The sequence below is a fragment of the Rhyacophila brunnea genome, unplaced genomic scaffold (genome assembly GCF_057557595.1).
Source record: "Rhyacophila brunnea isolate RB1 unplaced genomic scaffold, BYU_Rbru_1.0 scaffold_17, whole genome shotgun sequence".
Lineage (NCBI taxonomy): Eukaryota > Metazoa > Arthropoda > Insecta > Trichoptera > Rhyacophilidae > Rhyacophila > Rhyacophila brunnea.
In genome coordinates, this window is record NW_028232827.1 from 33,446,496 (window position 1) to 33,464,326 (window position 17,831).

A 17,831-nucleotide genomic window follows, 5' to 3' on the forward strand; every position below is an offset into this window, starting at 1 on the left:
ACAAGGTCCAAAGTCATTGACCATTACATACATTATATTTACATAAGGTAAACATTTGGGTACTAACACTCCAAAAGGTGTCATCTCCTAAAGATCTAATTTCTCCAGAACCCCAAAGAACTCCACAATCCGATGTTCTTCTTTATCACCTCAAAGTCATAAACAGCAGCAGATATCTTCATGCACCACACCAAGCGAGAGGGGGTGTCTTATGCCCCTACCCCCCCCCCATTCGGAGGTGATAGTACCAAGACTCATAATCGAAAACTGACCAATAGTGGATTATACAGCAGATCCTACAGTTGTAACGAATTTGACATTAATACCTCCCATCTATTCATAGACATCAAGAAAACGTATGATAGAGAACACTGAAGACACTGTGGAATGTAGTGAAAGAGTTTCCTCAAAGCTTATGAGACTGATTAGACACCATAGCCAATTTTGCAGTGTCATATTTTATACAAGCCAATTCTCGTCAAAAAAATCACATTATATGAAACCCCTTTCTCCAGTGGGACGCGAAGTCATATGTATATGGATGCCCACTAAGATCAGTTGTCATGTATGGCTCGGAAACCTGATGCATAACCAACAATGTGCAGACACGATGTGTGAGCACGGTAATTTTAGGACCCATATTCCATCAAGAGAATTTTGCAGTAAGCGGTGCCGTACATTTTCAACACATAACTTTAAAGTTAATTAACCCCGGCTTCATCAAAATGCCGCTGGCTCTATAAATTTAACGTAGAATTATGTCCAATTATTCATTACCTTGAGTAGAGAATATAATTGAAGACACAGGTAATTGATGCCAATGCATTTTTTCTCTGGTCGGCATCGTGTTCTGAAGAGGTCCTCTCCACAAGAACACACGTCCTAAAGCGTCAGCCACTGCCAACATTTCTTGAGTCGGATGCCATGCAATACTGGTCACACCGGTGTCATTTGAAGCTATATGACTGGAAAGAAACAAACAATAAAATCATAATAGGATCTAGCCTCCTTTATTAAACTCACCAACTTCATCTATAAAGTTTGAGTCTTTCACGGTTGTTTTTTATCATAATACATTTTTGGGTTTCCACCGTGTGTACTTCTATCTTCTTTCCTCGACATGGAACAGCTGGGTTTGAAATTTTGACTCTTTCAAATAAATATTGTATTTGGGATTGGAAAGCAGTTTGGTTGACATCAGATTAAAACGTGTCCGGCAACTTGTACGTATGCAGTTCGCCGAATCAAACTTCACCGTGAAATGTTGTATTGGAAATATATGGCCGTATATTAAAGACCGTCCAACCTCTTTGGTTAGGTTAGGTTAGGTTTTCATTCTTGAATTCAAGAATTTTGCCAAAATCAGCTATGAAAATTGAATTAATGTTCATATTGAATCCAATAAAATTGGAGACCGCATAGTGTACGGTCATCTCTTTCCAATAGGAAAGCTCACGGCGAACTGTGCCACGGTGAAATGTTTTATGAACAATTTACATGTAATCAGATTAAATTGAGTTTGCCTCACATGTCTGTGTGCAAGACGGCTTACATATTTGATATTATGAAGCTAGAATGCTAATCACAGGTTTGAATTCCGTGGCTGTGACAAATTCACATGTACAATTTTCAATCAACATACACATCATATTGACTTGACTTAATGGTCATAAAAACGACAATTAATCAAAAATCTACCTGGCACACTTGGTGGGGTCATACACATCAAAAATATGGACAAGAGTTGATCCATCGGAAACTGCCGCAACCCGCCTGTCACCAGACCAACCGACGGCCAGATTCCATGATTGAGTGGAGTGAAGATTAGAGAAAGCAGCTTGGCTGATGATGTGTCCTTTTGTAATGTCCACACAACCAATGCCGACTTTATACTCATCTAACCATCCGATTACAGCTTCATCTGTATTTAGTAGGTCGAAAGATAGGACCCGAGATTTTTTTGGGAGGTTTATCATCTGAAATAATTTTAAATTGCTACAATATAACATAGTTACTACAACTTAGAGCTGGAAGTCACATACATATTCCATATTTTACAGGAGAGCAGTTTTAACATAGTTAATCTAATCTAGTTAAAATACTCACTCGCGTTCGGACTAATACTCCGTATGTTGGACTTCCGCACTTGGTAATTGTACCGCAGATACCCGCATGAGCTTTTACAATTTTTTTTAACGAAAACAGTTTATTCCATGTAGACAATTATATTAAATATCTTTTTCTGTCGGCGCAGATGTTTTTTGATCCAATAAATTGTTATTTAAAATTTGAAATTTTCACACATTTTGATGCATTATTATCACAAACTAAGATTTTATTAGGTTATATTAGGTTGGGGTAGGTTAGGTTTGGTTTGGTCTAAAAAGAAAGTTATAAAATCTCATGCACCATATTTACCCCGAACTTTTGCAATTAATCTTTTTGCTATAGCTTAAAGAAAAAATGACTTAAATTGGACATCCACTCTTTCAGCTCTAAAGTATAATAATTGGACTACCGTCGTTTTAGAAGTAAGTATTTTGAAAACCATGTGACATTGGACTCCCAAATTTTTAGCATTAAGAGAATGTGAATACACATTTAAATCTGCATTTCAGACCATGTCCGATCCTAATAAGATCATATGGGCCTCCACAGAGTGGAAGTTTGTATTAACAGATTTTGTTTTTACGAGAAATGGATGTCAGCCACTTGCTCAACCTATTTGGTCTATACTCTGACTCGTATACAAATTGAAAAACAATATGCATACTTGCCAGACCCAGGATGATCCTGGGATCCACAACGCGATAGGCCAACGCTTAACACTGTTAAAAATCTGCATACTTAACTCAAAAATGATAAAAATATGACTTCCGCACTTTGAGCTCTAAGGTACAGATATAATTTTCGGACCTTGAGGAAAACACCAACACACTAGAACTCACTGTCAGTGTGACTAAAAACAAATATATAATATGATATTATTATATAATTCAATAATTCCCAATTCCCAATTCAATAATAAAGAATTTGGATCATTTGAGATACATAAGTTGTGATCAAATTGAGATGCATGTCATGTCACTGTCACGCTGTCACAGCGACAAATTTAGTGGTTGGTTTCGTCATTTTGCAGAATATTTTGAACAATCACCACCTCTCTAAATTCAATTATAGAAAGTGCCAACTCAAATGTATTAGTATTTTGAATTATTATTAATTACCTAATCATGCTAATTCCAATGGATTTTAACAGTTTCTACGTGTGCGTACATTAAAATTACTTGCGATATTATATCCATAGATAATATTTTGAACAGAACCCAACCTGCAGACCATAGATAATAGACAATATTCTAATAGAAAATACATAGTGCCAACCATTAAAAACAAAAAACCTGATTTTGACATGATTCGAAAATGTGTAGACATGTGGAACATGATAAAAACGTTCAAAACATCATGCAAGTGTCGATGCAGTGCGGTTCAACGTGAGGTAACCTCATTGTTGTTTTGGTGATTTCGGCAGATTTTGCCAACTGACAATGTTCATTTAAAGATTCAAAATGTGCTACGGGATGGGAGCATCAGTCTGATAACATTTTAAACACCAAGAAAAACGACATTACACACTTTTATCCTGTAGTGGCAGCTTACTGTGACATCACGTGATAGTCAGCGACATGCACCATAATATATTTCGCGCTATACTCTCAAGCGGATTAGATGAAATAATTAAAAGGAACATTACCACTTTGGAGCTCTGGACTGCAGCGTGCCACTTCCAGGAAACCACACTACCCTCTTCACTGCAAGTGATGAGAGACCTATCGTCGTTTGGGGGGAACCCCATCCCCACCACCAAAAATGAATCCTTCTTGTCTTTGAGAGTGCGGACAAATTCTGTTGTTCCAACATCGTAGATCTGTATGCTTCGACCAGATATTACAAAAAGTAACCTGAAAATCAAAGGATAGCTATACAGCAGTGGCGAAGACACGATACTTGAGTGGCTATTTAATGGTTGGACTCATAAAAATAATTTTAATATGATAATTTTCACAATATAACTATCGTACCAGGAAATTGCCACGACTACCGTGAATTGATTTATTATTCCATGCATAGTACCTTGATTACACTTAACAAGTACAGTGGCGAGACAGTGTTCTCGGCCGAGCCGAATAAACATATTACCGAGTGCTCGGCCTAGTAGGATGGCGAGACAGTCACTCGGACCCTTTTCTACTTACTAAACCGAGTGCCCAACCCCCACCCTACAGGCACTAACTCGCTAGCCCACTCGGTATGTTGAAACACACACTCGGTGTGTGCTCGCCATTCGTTTTAAAAAGTTACGGAAGAAGGACGATTTTCAATGAATGATTATGCATTCAAATAACTCATTCATTTGAAATAATTAAGAGTTCTTTTCAGGTTCTTTGATGTTTAAAAGTATTAAGTCAAAAGAAATTTGAGAAAGTGTGCCGCAAGACATTGTGTACTACTAGATTTGAAGAATGATAAAGCCCTCGAAGTTCATTTCAAAGATATTCAATTCTTGTTGAATGTTAAAGAGATTCATAACTACATCTCTCGCCGGTTCAGTTAGGGCCTGGTGGATCACCAAAAGAAGAGAAAATCTACTGCAGCACATATTTTTTATCCAACCCATTTGCGTTATAATTTAGGTAAGTATCTATTATTTTTGTGTCAACGGACATAGGCAAGGTGGTGGAGTACCGTACTCTACCTGAATCTTAATATTATAAAATGATAAAAGATCATTCGGGTCCTTTTACTGGTTCTCCGCCACTGCTCGCTGTCATCTGTCAGTGAGCGTAGTGTTGCCAACCGAACTATAATTATAGTACATTTTGGTTCGCGTACTATTAAAAAAGTATAGTACGTCAAAAAATACCACAATTTTGAAAAATGGAATTAATTGAATTCGCCGTTTGTGCGAATATTCCCCATTGCTTATTTCATTGCTTTTAAAAGTTGTCTATATTGTCGATGTTTAAAGTTCCGTAAAATGTTCGTACTTCAATCACAGCAAATCGTAAGTAATAACGTGAAGCGAGACGTAGTACGTATAATCTATATAATATAAATAATATAAGATCTCAGTGTGCGATATTAGTCTATGGACGTAGTCTTGCGTTGAATACTCTAAAAAACTAAGGTGACAGTTAATGACGGCGGCCGGTGTTAGCATTTTTCGGTCGTAAGAGGTGTTTTAATAAAGCAGGGCATCGGAATTTCTCGAATTTTCCGTTTACTTACTACATTAACTTACATTTTCAACACGTCCTATTATTTTTGCCGAAATACTATAATGTGTTGGACCGCGTACTATAATTCGATGACAAAAAGATAGCTGAATTCAAAAAGGCGACTGACAGATAAAGACGACGGAGAACCAGTAAAAAGCACCGATCATTCTAAGTAACAATTTATGATTGACACAGTAGGTACTCTATATCGCATCTTTTCAAAGATGAAAATTGGTCGGAAACCATTAGTTTCAAAAGCCAAAACCTAACATAACCTACGTATTTTTTAAGTAACGTTAACTTCTATTAGGTATTGACTTGTGTTTATATGGCCAATTAGGTGATAATATGTTAGTCAAACGAGAATTTAATACTATAAAACATCTTGGTTATAAGCTGGTATGTAATCTCCATGTTTTGTGGATAACTTACGACTCGTCCGGTGAAAACTTTGGAGGTTTTTCTATAAGGCTCCGGCCGCCTTTTCTTTTGACAACGTAGCCACCGTTGCTTTTTATTTCTTCGATATCCTCGTCCATGTTAGGTGGTAAGCACACCATCTTTTGACATTTAAATTTGAGGTTATGATCACAATACACACGCTGGCTGTCAAGACGTCAAGATTTTATTGCCATATATATAACATTATAAATATATTAATAAATAATTTAGCATGAGGTTTTTTAGTAACAAGGGTTAATGAGAAAACTTGATTTAACTATGGGTATCGCTTAACTTTATTTAATTTAATAAAAGCAACATTATTTTTTACTCCCTTACTAGTAAGCAGCAAAAAATATTGAAGTTTAAACTAGAGTTCATTTTATTTTCGCTGATTGTCACCCTATAGATCAGTTTAGCCACCATAACATTTTTTGTGTTTTTGACAGTCCAAAAAATTTGTGTTTTCTAATTTTCTTGCTGTCAAGAGCACGTGTTGGCCGGTGCTACTGAAAAGCATTATAAATACAAAATTATTTAACTCAATCGTTACCTATATAACCACTTACGATGGCTGAGGAAAGTTCAGTAACACAACTGCAAATCCGATTTATCACAAAACAACCACAGTAAGTTTGAATTTCTTTGCATACATTTTTTACAAAAGTTTACTGTGATTATTAAACCACAATTCAGTTGTGCAAGTCATAACAATTCAATCTTTTCGTATTTTTGTATTCCAAATAAATGGAACTTAAACATATAAAAATGAAGCAAAAATCGAACCCTATGTCTACTAATTTTCATACAAATGAAAAGTTTGTAAGTCATTCATTCTGTGTTGTATAGGAACATGGCATATACAACAAACCGAATCTTGCGTTAGGGCAATTTTAATAGGGAAACCACACAAAGCTCCATCTGACAGAAGGATATATTCCATGTATGTAATACTGTTTGTAAATTTAATGTGACTTTCTCTTAAAATCCTTGTCCACTATTCATTAACTAGGTACATGGGATTTATTTTGAGTTTTGTGGGTGACTAATTTGGTAGCTGCTATCGAATCAGAAAATACGCTGCCATATTTGGTACAATACTATTACATGGTTAACTATCATGAAGCATGCTCTGATGTGTCTTGAGTGTGCTCAGTGTCTTTAGCGAGTTGTAAACTATCATTTATAAATAACGATTTTTCTTTTTCAGATATGCGGTTCCGGATGTTCCCTACTCAGTTGATTCGGGCATTTCCACATCATCCTTGAATACCCTAGTGAAAGCAGTTATTCAGGAGAATTCAGCTGCTGAACTAAAACGTGTGGAATTTGATTTTATTGTCCTAGGTGAACTTGTCAGGACATCACTCTTGGATCATTTGAAAGCTCGGAATGGCAACACAGAAAGTATTGTTGATGTTGAATACCTCGAGAGAATACCGGCTCCTAAACCGCTTGATTGTCTCACACATGATGACTGGGTTGCCGCAGTCAGCTGTAGATCTTCATGGTAAGTTTTAAAATACACCCATTTGTTATCATCTTCAATAAGAAATCATTCAGTGGGTTTCTTTGGGTGAAATTCTATATAATTATTGTATTTTAAAATTAACGGAATTGTAGCAATCACACCACTCAGCATTAATTACAAGGGTGACACATCGATATTTATGTTTTGTTGTCAAAAATAAATCAGAGTGGCGGAAGCGATTGTCAGCATTTCCTCAATCATAACCTAGATCAACAGTGTCTATTATGATTTATTTAATTGCGACAATGACTCTTGTGATGTATTGATTTCATTTGTATAAATAGCAAGGATGATCCGTTTGTCAAACTAGTGGCTCCCATAGCGGCAAAATGGAAACAAAAGTGACAGCGTTGAAATAAATACAGTGTAAACGGAAATCAAGTGAATACATTTTTTAATATTGTTTACTTCTTTCTGACAAAGTAACATTATATTGAGTACCGATTATCTATGCGTACCTACATAAGAGACTAGTAGGATTCAATCTGTTTTATAGTATTACTATAATTATTCAATTTATATTGTACAGTTTTCATACTTTTATGGAAAATCATAATTTAAAAAATAGCAATATTTTTGTTCGCCAAAAGCAACATTATGTAAGCTGTTGTGTTGCGAAATATCCTCTCTGCATAGGGTTTATGATTAGTTAATTTTCCATAACGTCAACATCCTTACATTAGGCCCATGTTCCCTTTTAACTATACTGTATTTTTGTTTATATCATCAGTCATTTAAAGTTATGTTATATGCATTGTTTTATTCTTAGGATCGTATCAGGATGCTACGATAACAGTCTGCATCTGTGGACATCAAAAGGAGCTCACAAATTGGCTATCCCTGGTCACACTTCTCCCGTAAAGGCAGTCACATGGGTGTCCCTCAATGACACCACAGGAGTTTTTGTCAGGTACAAATTTTCATTCATCAAAGTGGTATGGTGATTCAAACACTAAATGTTAAAGCCATTATGTACATATTATTTATTGATACCAATGGCTAAATGCTTGAATTTCTCTTTCGAGAATCACATCCACAATAAAGGTAGTCAGAGTATCAATAATAAAACTTGGCACTGACTCAAATTAAGACAAATATCGAAATAGGTTGACCCACTGTGGTTGACGTTCCCTGCCCTATTTTTTTGGGAAAGTGAAAGTTTGAGTCAAGTAACCCAGCCCTCGACGTAGTACACAAAAACATAACCCATGATAAAACATAAAGCGATGTCACGTACACTAGAACAGCGCTCCACAACCGGTGGTCCGTGAGAGAATTTTGGTGGTAATTTGAATATATTTGCAATTTTCGTATTTATTAAAAAGTTTCAGTATATTCTTATAATATTTTTTTTTGCAATTTTAGCCTTATTACGTCGTCAGTCCATTTTCAATTCTAAAATTATGATTCTATTTACAACTACAAGTACATATTTGTGTGAAAAGACATTCTCATCAGTTACGGCAATTAAAACCAAGTACCGCAGTCGGCTTGAAATACAAACAGCTCTCCGTGTTGCAGTAACGTCATTGAAACCAAGAATCCAACAGCTTGTTTCAAACAAGCAGCAACAAAGTCACACTGATTATCTTTCTGTTAGCTGTAATTAATCTTTTATGCACCTCTATATCAACGTACAATTCATATGTATTTAATAATTTTATTGATTCTTTTTTAATAAAATGAAATTTAAAATGTTTTTTTTTGCATTTTTCGTAATAAATATCTGAGTTTATAAGTTTATTTATTATAATTATTTTATCATTATATTGACATATCGAATTATTAACATGTGTGGAAAAAATAGATGGTAGTGGTCCGTGAAGCCCAAAAGGTTGGGGACCGCTGCACTAGAAGGTAAGGTAAGGCTTAGAATTAAAGGAAAAATATCGGTTCAGATTCTAGTGTCCGTGGGAGGAGACAGATTTCTTCCCTCTGACCATAACACTCTAAGCTTTATATGCATAATAATGTGTACTTACGTGTAGTTTAAGAGAGCAAATCGTCGGTGTTTTGTAAAAAGGGCGAATCAACCAAAATGCTACTTTGCAGCAGTGGCGGCTGGCCTTATAGGTCAAAAAGTCAATGACCTCCCAAAAATAAATATCTTATAATCTATATACATTAAATAATGTCAATTGTCTCCTATATATTATTATCTTACGCCTTTTCCCGTTTTGGCGAGCGATTGTAACGTGACGCACACTAATGTATATGTACATGTATCTAACCACCATAAACACACACGTATCTCAACTCTCACAGTCATTCGCTGCTCGGTCAGTTTCATAAATGCCGAGATTCATATTTTTTAATAATATTTCTTTCTCTCTCATTTGTCATATGTGAGACAGAAAGAAAGCACAAAACACGCCTTTTTTTCATATTGTTTTATCGCTTGCATACACAAAATTTTGGTCATTGCTGGAAACGAGATGGCTATACTATTTTCAATATGTAAAATGAAACAGAATGATATAAAACATCTAAACAAATATTTAAAGAGTTTTGTTCTGTGGTACAAGGTCTTATTTGAGCGGTAAACCTTTTTATTCTTATTTGTTATCGCTTATTATTTCAAACTGACCATTGTTCTCTGAAAGTTTCATATGTTATTAATTGTAGTTCAGTTTAAATCCAACCTTTGAGTAAAACCCATCGACTGCATTTTCTGTATTAAACCATTGTATACAAGTTACCGATTAAAATGTAATCTGCTATATTAATCATAAAGTTACCTTCTAATAAGAACAGTGGAAATATAAAAAGTGTTTATATATAAATGATCCCGCCATTCCATGACACTAGGTATTATAACTGAGATTTTATTAAATATGTTTGATTGTTTTAATCGTATGTACTTAAATAGTATTAAGTACAACAGTTATTAGGTGTATAATTGTACACACAACGTTTGGTTTTTGACCTAATTTACAAAAAAATATAACGTGTTGGGTGCAATTTCGGTTAACGATGAGTTGACAACTTGTTACTTGGACAAATTGAAAAATGGAAACTTTTTTAAGGGTAAGTAACCTACCTATAACAATTTCTAGCACTTCTTTTATAATGTATAAAAAGCTAATTTGCAATACGTCTTCTAAGTATACAACGAAAAGGCAAATTAAAATAATATACCTATTCAAAATTGACCTACTCCGTTTTCAGGCTTAAAGCCGCCAATGCTTTGCAGGAGGAGGATTTTTAACTTTTGACATTTATTTGTTTTTTACCTGTAGATGATTATAAATATCTAACAAGTTTATAATAAAGCTTAGAAAGAATACTGTCATTATAATAGGTATTATTATATAATATTTTAAAAGGCCTAATACGAGGGTGGGTCAATAATTCCTTAGAAAAAAGCATTAAAACAGTTTTTATTTTTGTATTTTTTTTTTATTTCTCAACATAATCTCCTTGGAGCTCAATACACTTGGTTAGACGTTTCTCAATTTTTTTTAAACCGTCAGAAAAATAAGTTTTTGGAAGGTCCTCAAAATAAGCATTTGTCCGATCGATGACTTCTTCATTTGAAAAAAAACGTTGTCCACTTAGCCATTTTTTTAAGTTTGGGAAAAGGAAAAAGTCACTGGGGGCTAAATCTGGCGAATACGGTGGGTGGTCGACCAATTCGAACTTCAATTCTTCAATTTTAGCCATTGATCGTAAACATGTGTGAACACGGGCATTGTCCTGATGAAAGAGGATTTTTTTCCTGTTTAAATGAGGCCGTTTTTCTTCAATTTTGTTTTTTAGCTGGTCCAATAAAGATGCATAATAATCCCCGATTATTGTTTTTCCTTTTTCCAAATAGTCAACGAAAATAATTCCACGTGCATCTCAAAATACAGTAGCCATAACCTTACCAGCTGATTTTACGGTTTTCGCCTTCTTTGGACATGGTTCGCCTTTCGCAATCCACTGCTTTGACTGTTCTTTCGTCTCGGGAGTATAGTGGTGTATCCATGTTTCATCTACAGTCACAAAGCGACGAAAAAATTCATCCGGATTGCGTTGCATGAGCGACAACAGGGCTTTAGAAGCCACCACCCTATTGCGTTTATTGTCGACTGTGAGCAAACGCGGCACCCATCTTGCAGAAATTTTTTTCATGCCCAATTTGTCATGTAAAATAGAAATGACGCTACCTTTTGAGATCCCTGTAACCTCAATTATCTCACTCAACTTTAATCTTCGGTCACTTAACACCATATCGTGGATTTTATTGATCATTTCTGGTGTAGTCACCTCTACAGGACGTCCTGAGCGTGGTTCATCCTTTGTTGATGTATGACCACGTTTAAATTCATTTAACCAGTTATAAATAGTTGCAAGTGAAGGAGCAGATATGCCGTGAACTAAATCCAACTCATTTTTTATTTCCTTTGCTGTTAACCCTTTTATATTAAAATGTTTAATAACAGCTCTAAACTTAATTTTCTCCATTTTCCATTTTTCCATTTTCCACAAGCAAATTTTTTTTTAAATGTACGAGAAACACACAACAACCCGACCAATCTGATTGAAACTTCGCAGCATACTGAATCGGTAGTGCCGCTGCATGAAAACAAACCGCTTACAGTACTAGTCGCGCCACCTGTCGGCTTTTCTAAGGACTTATTGACCCACCCTCGTATGTCACATTTGCTTTTTATTTCGTAATTTTAATTAATTTAATTTTAGTCGATTATCATTTTTAAGTACTTTCCTGTAAAGATAAAAATTCGCCGTTTTTACACAACAAAGCTAGTGGGGTACATATTGTATTTTCATTAATATCTCGATTTCGCCAAAATGGTTGATTCGCCCTTTTTACAAAACACCGACGATATGTATATGTAAGAACTTTACTTATTTATTATTTTGGGATAAAAAGACTTTTTTAGTGTAGTAACTCTCCCTTTACCACACAAACATTACTGATGGTTCATCTAGTAACCCTATACATATTTGAAGTTTATTATTACTAATTTAATGTCACAATTCAACCAAATTAATCCATTAAACATGTTTACTTTACGTTATCTGTAGTGGCTCTCATGATCAGTCAGCCATGCTGTGGGAGTGGGACATAGCAACAAACTCAGTGGAGTGCGTGGTGGCATGCCATGGTCATGACAAAAGCATTGAATGCGTGACAGTATCTTCTGATGGCAGCCATTTTGCAACCGGCAGCTGGGATAACACCATCAAAACATGGAGCGCAAGTATGTCATGTCTTTATATGGTATGATATGGTACAAAAAACCCCCAGACATTAACCTTGTACCTATATAAAAAAAATCCCATACAATTATTTTCCCATTTGAAATATCAGTAGATTAAATTAAATAAATACCTATGTTAAGAGCGTACTTCAGTGAAACGCCAAATAATTTTCAACAGTAGGTCCGACGAAATTTCTCACTAGTCGCCAATCGGAGACCGACAGTTGAGCTGTCTGCATGTCGATTTGTTTTGTCATGGCGTCAGATGAAAATATTCTTAAATCGTGTAAAGATGGCTAAAAAACTTTACGTATGTACTTAAAAAAGAAAACTTGTCAATGAATATACTATTATTATTAGTAACATAACATTAAATGGACGCATGTTGGATTTTTATGACAAATTATATTTCGTTCGGCACGCGTCATTTGCACAATCCGCGCATCGCCTAGCCACGATCTTTTTAGACCATGCCTCAACTGAAGTATAGCCTTAAAGAATTAAATAATGAGAAAAATTATGATTAGAAGTTCTATAAAACGACTGAAAGATCGCATCAACGTACACTAGATTGACGAAATATTAAGGTTCAACAGAATTATGTGGCAGCGAAGAACAAGTCACCGAGAAAAGTGGAGAGTAGTGGATTGAAACAGGTTAATATAATACATTAAATTACGAATAAATAACTAATATTTTTCCCTTTTACAGAACTGCAAGAAGAAGATGAAAGTTCGAGTAAAAAAGCTAGATTAGAACAAGGAAAAATTAGAGTAAGTATTTAATGTATTAAAGAATTATTTAAACATTTGTCATTCTTCAGAGAAAAACCTTATTTAAATCGATCTAGTCATCATTAATTATGGCACTACAACCCTTGGCGGGACTTGATCTCCTTCAAAAACTTCCTTCGTCCTGAACGATCCAGTTGCATTGTCTAAGCATTTTTAAATCTCCTGTGGCGCAGTCCAGCCATCCAGGTGGTTACTCCTCCGGCATTCTATACACATTTTCCACATTCATAGTGCTACAGGTCATTATTATACCTCAAAATGCCATCTAGAACAGCCCCAAAGATTTTCATATTTCTCTCATCCTATTTGCTAACTGCCCAGCATTCTGATCCATACGTTAATAATACTGTGTGCAGAGGTGTTTATTTATAATATCACTAACACAAAACTAGATGAAGTAACAATATTTAAAGTTTAGCAACATAATATTATTTCTTACAAAAAAGTTTTTAAAGTTAAAGTTAACATTTGAAAACGATAAGATATTATGGATAATTGCTTGGTAAGTTGTGGCTTGCAAATTAATTAATACGCCATCATTTCTTTCAGTCTGCCCTATCGACTCTAACCGGACACAGAGAAGCTGTGAGTGGCATATCTTGGGTAGGCGACAACACGCGTCTAGCCAGTGCCTCATGGGACCATACCCTCAAACTGTGGGACACGGACCTCGGAGCACCCACTCGGACGATAGCTGCCGCTAAACCCTTTTTCAGCTTGGACTGGTGCCCTGCTACAGGAATGCTGGTGACGGCGTCCGCAGATAGAGTTGTCAGGATATACGACCCCAGATCGAATGGTAATTTTAATTGCACACTACAACTACTACCACTAGTAATATTATCTATAACACTAGCTAGGATGATAAATATGCAATAAGCAACGTTACCATAACCGTTTGACAGTGATGTTGGACGAAGACTGCCTCTTGAATGAGGTAAATAATTATAACACTAAAATATTACATATCAAATTCGATCTTATAGCGCCTGTACACGTGCATGGATTTACTGTCGGCAATAATGCTTATTTTAAACTATCGTGACAATAACTGTTTACCCGTAAAAGTGCTTACTGTTTCTCCGATCTCATTCTTCAGGAGTAAGTGAGACGCGATGTCATTTTATAGTACTAATTGACAGGACGTATTGAAAATCGGTTAATCTCAAAATGAGTAGTTGGTTTTTTTACCGGCAGGTTCGCCATTATCGTTCTACTGCGCAGGCGCAGATCTTACGTGCGCATTAACATTCAGAAGCTTCCAAACTTGTTTGATTCATGCACGCAATCTTGCCAACTGCATGTTTACCCATACATTTTCTTACCGTGAAAAGTAAATCCATGCGCGTTTAAATGGGGTATTAGACGGAGTATATAATGGGCCTTCGTACCAGTGTTGCCAACCGTACTATAATAATTATAGTACAATACTATAATTTCGAATCCGCGAAAATTGTAAAATACCATAGTGTTACTCCAAATATACCAAAAATACTATAATTTTGAAGGATTCGAGACGAAAAATGTTCCCATACTAGTTTTTTCAGAAATACTATAATTTTTACCTTTTTGTACATAATCAACATAGATAAAGATGGCAAAACTGGCCTACACAGTGTAAATTGTATTAAGATTTTTTTTTATAAGAAATAGTTACATAGTCATTCACTCAATCCAATAATTCCTTCAACTGGATCATATAATTGTAGACATTGGAAAAAACAACTGGTATTTTTTTGACCAGCCGCAGGTTTGAATAATCGAACCAAGGCTTTGTATTTATACGAAGACAGCCGCTCTACAAAACTAGGCCAATTTGGGTAAATGATATACCTACTCTGTCGAGTTCCTTATAATCTTCTTAGGATCCATCAAAAAAAAATTGATGTCATACGGTTTTCCGTTCTGATTGTTACTTAATTATATTTTTCCATAGTTGATGCACCCAGCGTAAGTGCGAGAGGTCACTCCGGTTGGGTGTCGGCTGTGCGATGGTCTCCGACCCAAGAAAATCTCTTCCTTTCCGCCGGTCATGACATGCTGTTGAAAATGTGGGATGTCAGAAGGTAAAAATTCAATTATTGATTAGGTATTTTTATTTAAACTTTTTAGAATTCGCTCAAGTTCATATTTTAAGTAACATTATATTGTGACAAAATCTTAAATATTACAGACTTCAGTTTATTTTGAATATAGAGGAAAATCAATTTACTTTTACACGTCATATCAATCTTATGTGATATCACATGTTATCTCTCGTTAGTTCAAATGTATTTTCATTTTATTCAATGAATAAAATAAACAAGATTTTAGAATGCAACACTCTTTGTTGAACATATTATATAATTGGTAACAAACATTAGAACTAAATTTTTGAGAGAACCTTGTCAATTATAATTATGTACCTTGATACCAATATTATCATATCAACCATATCCAATCCTTTTTGTTTTTACGATAAATGGATGTCAGCCACTTGCTCAACCTATTGGGTCCATACTCTGACTCATACAGAAATTGAAAAAACAATATGTGTACTTGTCAGACCCAGGATTCGAACCTGGGACCCACGACGCTTCATCCGCGCGGCCAAGTGGGTGTAATACCAATATAGCAAAATAAATAATCTAATGAATATTTCACGGGCAATTATCTAAATCTGCAACAGCTACCGGTCACTTTTAGCTATGACTATAATTCTTTTTTATTTTCTGTTTTCCAGTCCTGGCGCTGCATTGTACGAGCTTTCCGGTCACACAGACAAAGTATTATGTTGCGATTGGGCAGGTCGGTTACTCATTTCCGGCGGAGCTGACAACACCCTTAGGATATACAAAGCGAAGACGCCTGCGTCATCATAACCTATAAATCATTTCATCATATTATCTTGCCCTGAATATGCCAAAATCTCTTCATTAAGTCTGAGATCGCACAGATAATATTATTAGTTTACATATGACGGTGATAATTGAGTTATTATTATATGTGGATTATATTCCTTATTAACATTCCTGTTACTGTAATGTCACCTTGGTTACCTAGCCCATTAAATTGCAAATATTTCAGTTAATATGCACTTCGTCATCTTCATATTTCGACTATTCCTAGAATCAATCATCTTATTAAAATGTTATTGTTTTAAGAATCGAAATTATAAATGCACATTGTAAACAGAGTGTCGCATTCCATTACATTCAAAAGTGATAGATCTAAAAGTATATGCAACAAAGAGAGACATACTCAATTGTGAGAAAGAGATATGAAAGTAAGGGGTGAGATCAAGATAGAGTCTGTCTTCTATAAGCTGCAGTGCGGTTCCCCCCCCCCCCCCCCCCCCCGCTTCAGTATCCATCTCGTTCCCTCCCATTGAAAACTTGCAACAGTTGAACGCGATGGCACAATGTTTTCCGTGTGACTTGTATTCCAGTTTATAGAATACAGACTCTAGTATTATGACTTGTATACTTGTGTGATTATAATTAAGTTTTGATGCTTTTTTGATCATTTTATAGATAAAACAAAAATAATGATGATTCTGAAACCTTATTAGACTTATGTTGTCAAAATTGGCATTTCCTTTTTGCTTACTACTGTAATATGTATTGTCAATCTCGTATGGTAACCTAAGGTGACATCACCGGAACGGACAGAATTTATTATCATCGTAAAGTGAAGATTAACATCTGTATGTTGAGTACATACCTACATTCTGTTTTACAAATTCATAGTATGTATGAGTTGTCTAGTATCAAAAAGTTAATTTAAAACAAATGTAAAGCATAAAAATGTTACCATCCTAACAATACTTCTATGGGGTTTTTGTTTTTGAAAGAATATTTGAGATTTGAAACACATTACAAAAGTTATTATATATTGAATTCATTTTTGGTACAGACCTACAAACTTATCTGAAGAATGGGATGGGAGAGCCACTGTCGAAAACTACCCAATCAAGACTCGTAACTGGACAAAATCTGACATTTTCAAAATGGTGACCTATGGTAGTTCGTAGTTCCATTTTTGGCCATTCTTTAGATAAGTTTGTAGGTCTGTAACCAATTGAACCTAGACAACTCATATTAGATATTTGTTTATTACTTAATTGTAGATAAATGAAGCATGATTTTATTGTATACATCAGCAATTTCGTCTGAAGATGAATAATTGACATTCCTAGTGAATGATTGCTTGTTAGAAATATGGTGTTTTTGTTTTATGTATTATGTAAATAAACTATAAGACTATTATTATGAAAATAAAAATGACTGTTTATGTCAAAAATGTGTTTTTAATTATGCAACTACATATCCACATATCCATAAAATTCCTTTTGATGATTGAAATAATCATTTAATTAGAAAATATCAAATTACATCATAAAAATACATAATATCAACCCTTAATCGGCAAAACAACGTAAGCGACACTAAAATAAATAATGTAGGTAAATTGCATTTTAAACTGAGAACTGTTCAATATCACCTAGCGCATAAGTGACAAAAATATTATAGCAGTCTGTGCCTTTTAGCGTTTTAACTTGTTATCGCATTATAAAGTAGAGCAAAACAACGTAACC

At 35.0% G+C, this 17,831-nt stretch overlaps 2 protein-coding genes across 3 annotated transcripts in view; one reads left to right on the forward strand and one right to left on the reverse strand.

Moving 5' to 3' along the window:
- l(2)05287 (WD repeat-containing protein l(2)05287) overlaps positions 1 to 5,865 on the reverse strand; it is a 60,219-nt gene extending 54,354 nt beyond the window's left edge. The window contains exons 1-4 of the mRNA XM_085944273.1: positions 5,712 to 5,865; positions 3,755 to 3,962; positions 1,699 to 1,976; positions 778 to 965 (exon numbers count right to left, since the gene is read on the reverse strand). Of these exons, the coding sequence (XP_085800399.1) occupies positions 778 to 965; positions 1,699 to 1,976; positions 3,755 to 3,962; positions 5,712 to 5,839 (802 nt within the window). The 5' untranslated portion in view covers positions 5,840 to 5,865. The remainder of the gene's footprint in view (positions 1 to 777; positions 966 to 1,698; positions 1,977 to 3,754; positions 3,963 to 5,711) is intronic.
- A 316-nt stretch (positions 5,866 to 6,181) lies between these two features.
- Positions 6,182 to 17,533, forward strand: LOC147073987 (ribosome biogenesis protein WDR12 homolog). Of its 2 annotated transcripts, XR_015070347.1 has the most exons (9): positions 6,182 to 6,349; positions 6,931 to 7,230; positions 8,021 to 8,161; positions 12,286 to 12,461; positions 13,173 to 13,234; positions 13,805 to 14,054; positions 15,192 to 15,321; positions 15,978 to 16,986; positions 17,339 to 17,531. XR_015070347.1 is itself a non-coding variant. In XM_085944294.1 (8 exons), the coding sequence occupies exons 1-8, from the start codon at positions 6,291 to 6,293 to the stop codon at positions 16,114 to 16,116; spliced, it is 1,257 nt and encodes a 418-aa protein (XP_085800420.1). In that variant the 5' UTR covers positions 6,182 to 6,290; the 3' UTR covers positions 16,117 to 17,533. The 2 variants fall into 2 exon arrangements, 1 of the variants encoding a protein (XP_085800420.1); XM_085944294.1 differs by having other exon boundaries at positions 15,978 to 17,533.
- Positions 17,534 to 17,831: the final 298 nt, after the last annotated feature.